The sequence below is a fragment of the Elephantulus edwardii genome, unplaced genomic scaffold, assembly GCF_000299155.1.
Source record: "Elephantulus edwardii isolate Elephantulus edwardi_28Jun2011 unplaced genomic scaffold, EleEdw1.0 scaffold00008, whole genome shotgun sequence".
NCBI lineage: Eukaryota > Metazoa > Chordata > Mammalia > Macroscelidea > Macroscelididae > Elephantulus > Elephantulus edwardii.
Window position 1 is genome coordinate 34,041,189 of NW_006399758.1, and position 2,919 is coordinate 34,044,107.

At 38.3% G+C, this 2,919-nt stretch overlaps 1 protein-coding gene across 1 annotated transcript in view; it reads left to right on the forward strand.

Annotated features, from left to right (window-relative positions):
• Nucleotides 1-2,919, forward strand: part of CPNE3 (copine III) — a 58,470-nt gene that overhangs the window by 22,178 nt on the left and 33,373 nt on the right. The window contains exon 5 of the mRNA XM_006880515.1: nt 905-988. Coding sequence (XP_006880577.1) covers nt 905-988 — 84 coding nt within the window. The remainder of the gene's footprint in view (nt 1-904; nt 989-2,919) is intronic.

Here is a 2,919-nt window from a genome sequence, read left to right on the forward strand (position 1 = left end):
GTGAATGAGTCTACCTCCAATCCTGATGCCATACTTCTCCTCATAGAGCCCAGCCTCCCTGATAATCTATTCTGTATAAGATTGAAAGATATGCAGATAGAATACATCCTTGATGCACACCTTTTCCAATTTTGAACCTTGCAGTATTTCCCTGCTCTGATCTGACGACTGCCTCATGGTCCAAGTATAGGTTTCGCATAAGCACAAATCAAATGTTCTGGGATTCCCATTCTTCTCAGAGTCAGCCACAGCTTGTTGTAATAATCCACACAGTAAAGTGCCTTTGCATATAATGAAACACAGATAGACATTCCTCTGGTACTCTCTGCTTTCAGCCAAGATCCATCTAACATTAGCTGTAATATCCCTAGTGCTACCACCTCTTCTGAATCCAGCCTGCATTTCAGGCAGTTTTCTATTGATGTGCTGTACCAGTCATTTTTGGTTACTAGTGAAAGAATATTGAGCATGGTAGGATTAGATTGAAGTCAAGGACCAGATCCATCATTTAATTTTATAAGTGATTTTTAACCCCTCTATCCATTTTCTCTTTTATAACTGACTTAGTCATCTCAGAAAATTATTATAAACAATATTTGAAATATCAGTTATATAATACCATTTTCTACTATGGAATTAAAGCTGTTATAGTGTTATGGATGTGCATAAATATTTCTAAACCTGTCATTTACAGTTAAAACAAGTAAAAAAGAACTATTGATTATGTGCCCTTTTGATCAGAATATTTTAAAGCTATCATGGTTTTTTTTAAAAAAAGGAGTGTGAAGGGCAGGTTTATGAGTAATGCTGTAACAGTTCTTATAAAAACTCTGTAAGCTTAGCTGTGTGAGGAAGGTGACAGGGATTTCATAGGAAATTAATTGTTTGTTTGTTTTTAATATAGGATCTGTTTGGAAAGTCAGACCCATACTTGGAATTCCACAAACAGACATCTGATGGAAACTGGCTAATGGTTCATCGAACAGAGGTAAATAGCTGTATGTGAGAAATAAGGTAGAGATTTCCTTTTGAATTAATCTCGGGATTTTTGTTTAGTCGTATATTTGTAAAAATACAGTCAGAGTTCATACTTTTGTGTAGTCAATGTGAGGTCAATACCATCATGTTTTTTTAAATCAGGAAATGTTTTCCTTCTAATTATTAATCTTTTTCTTTAAAAAAATTTTGAAAATTCTAAGCCCTGTTAAGTGCTGAAAAAAAAAAACCCCACTAAAATATATACCTGTGTACCCCTTATCTAGATTCACCAATGGTCATAAAAAATGACACACAAAAAATTGCCTTCCCTCTGTCTGTTTGTATCTTCTTTCCTCTGGCTCAAAACACAGGCACACTAATGCACACATGCATATACCTTCTTAGAGTCCAGAGACCTTGTAAGGCTTTAAATGCTACTGCAGAATCTCTTGAGAACAAGGATGAGCTTTGAGAAAATAACATCATCTAATACATGTCTTAGGGAGCTCTGGCAGCTTACTGGTAAGGAATTGCACTGCCAACACAAAGTTTGCTGTTTGACTCCACCAACTGCTCTTTAGGAGATCAATGGGCAGTCTCCTCCCATGCAATATTGCTTCTGAAAACTCACTGGAGACTCAACTATGGGTTGGTTCCAACTCAGTGGTACACAACAAGAATACATGATTTAGGAAGCTCTGGTGGTGTAGTCATTAGGGAGTTGTGCTGTTAACATCTCTGGCAGTTTGACTTTACCAGTGATTTGCAGGAGAAAGATAAGCAGTCTTTTCCAATGGAGGGTCAGCTATGAGTCAGTTCTGACTGACTCCACGGCAATGAGTTTTGAATACATGTTGTTAGTTGTTGCTTTTGAGTCGAGTATGACTCGTAACAACTGTGTGAACAACAAATCTGAATCATATCCTATCCTGTGCCAGCCTAAGCATTTCTGACATACTTGAGCCCATTGCTGCAGTCACTGTATCAATCCATCTAGTTGAGGACCTTCCTCTCTTGCCAGCCTTCCACCTTCCCAAGGCTAACTATATGACTTATCTTCAAATAAAGCAATTTTAGTTACTACATTTGACTACTGTACACCAGATATAGGAATTTTGTCTATCTTCCTTATGCCCTGTGCCATTGAATTTCTTTAATTTTCAAGACCATATTGGCTAACATGCTGTATTATTCTATTTCCCTATCATTACTGTTGTTATGTATCATCGAGTCAGAACTGACCCATAGGACGTTTTCAGAGGCAGTTAAATCTATGGGAGATTGCCCGTCCTTCTCCCAAGGAGTAGCTGGTGGATTTGAACGACATACCTTCAGGATTGCAGGGCAGCTTCTTACCACTAGGCCTCCAGTGCTCCCTTTCCCATCGTTAGATCCATATATAACATGTGTGTACACCTTCCTATGCATCGTCAGGAGCCCAAATTATCATATTGCCCAGGGATGATTAGGTTGTGTTTGGCTACTTTTCTTTGCTGTTAAGTTTGTCTAATTGATTATACTATTGACCACCAGACTTCTCATTCTAAAATCTGACTTTTCCTTTTTTTTCCCTTTAAAGTCTGTTTTAATTGTCCCATTGCCACAGTGCTTGTCAAAACCAGTTCTGATTAATCTCCTTTGTCAGTGTGTCCTTTGCCATCCCTATCACTCCTCCCTGAGAGAGATTTCACCTTGATTCATAAGGAAAAGGGGACGGCGTATTCTCTTGGCTACTTCCTGCTGAAAAGGGATGCTGTAGGTTTCAGGGTTAAGATCTTCTCTCACTACTCTAAAGGGCCCCTTTGGCAATTGGAAACATGTAGACTATTGTGGAGATAGATTTTGGAATTTAGGTGCACTGTTATCAATTGTCCTTAGCCATACATGTTCATATCCTTGAAGATGCATCATGGAACTGTTGCAGCCTAGAAGACACAAATT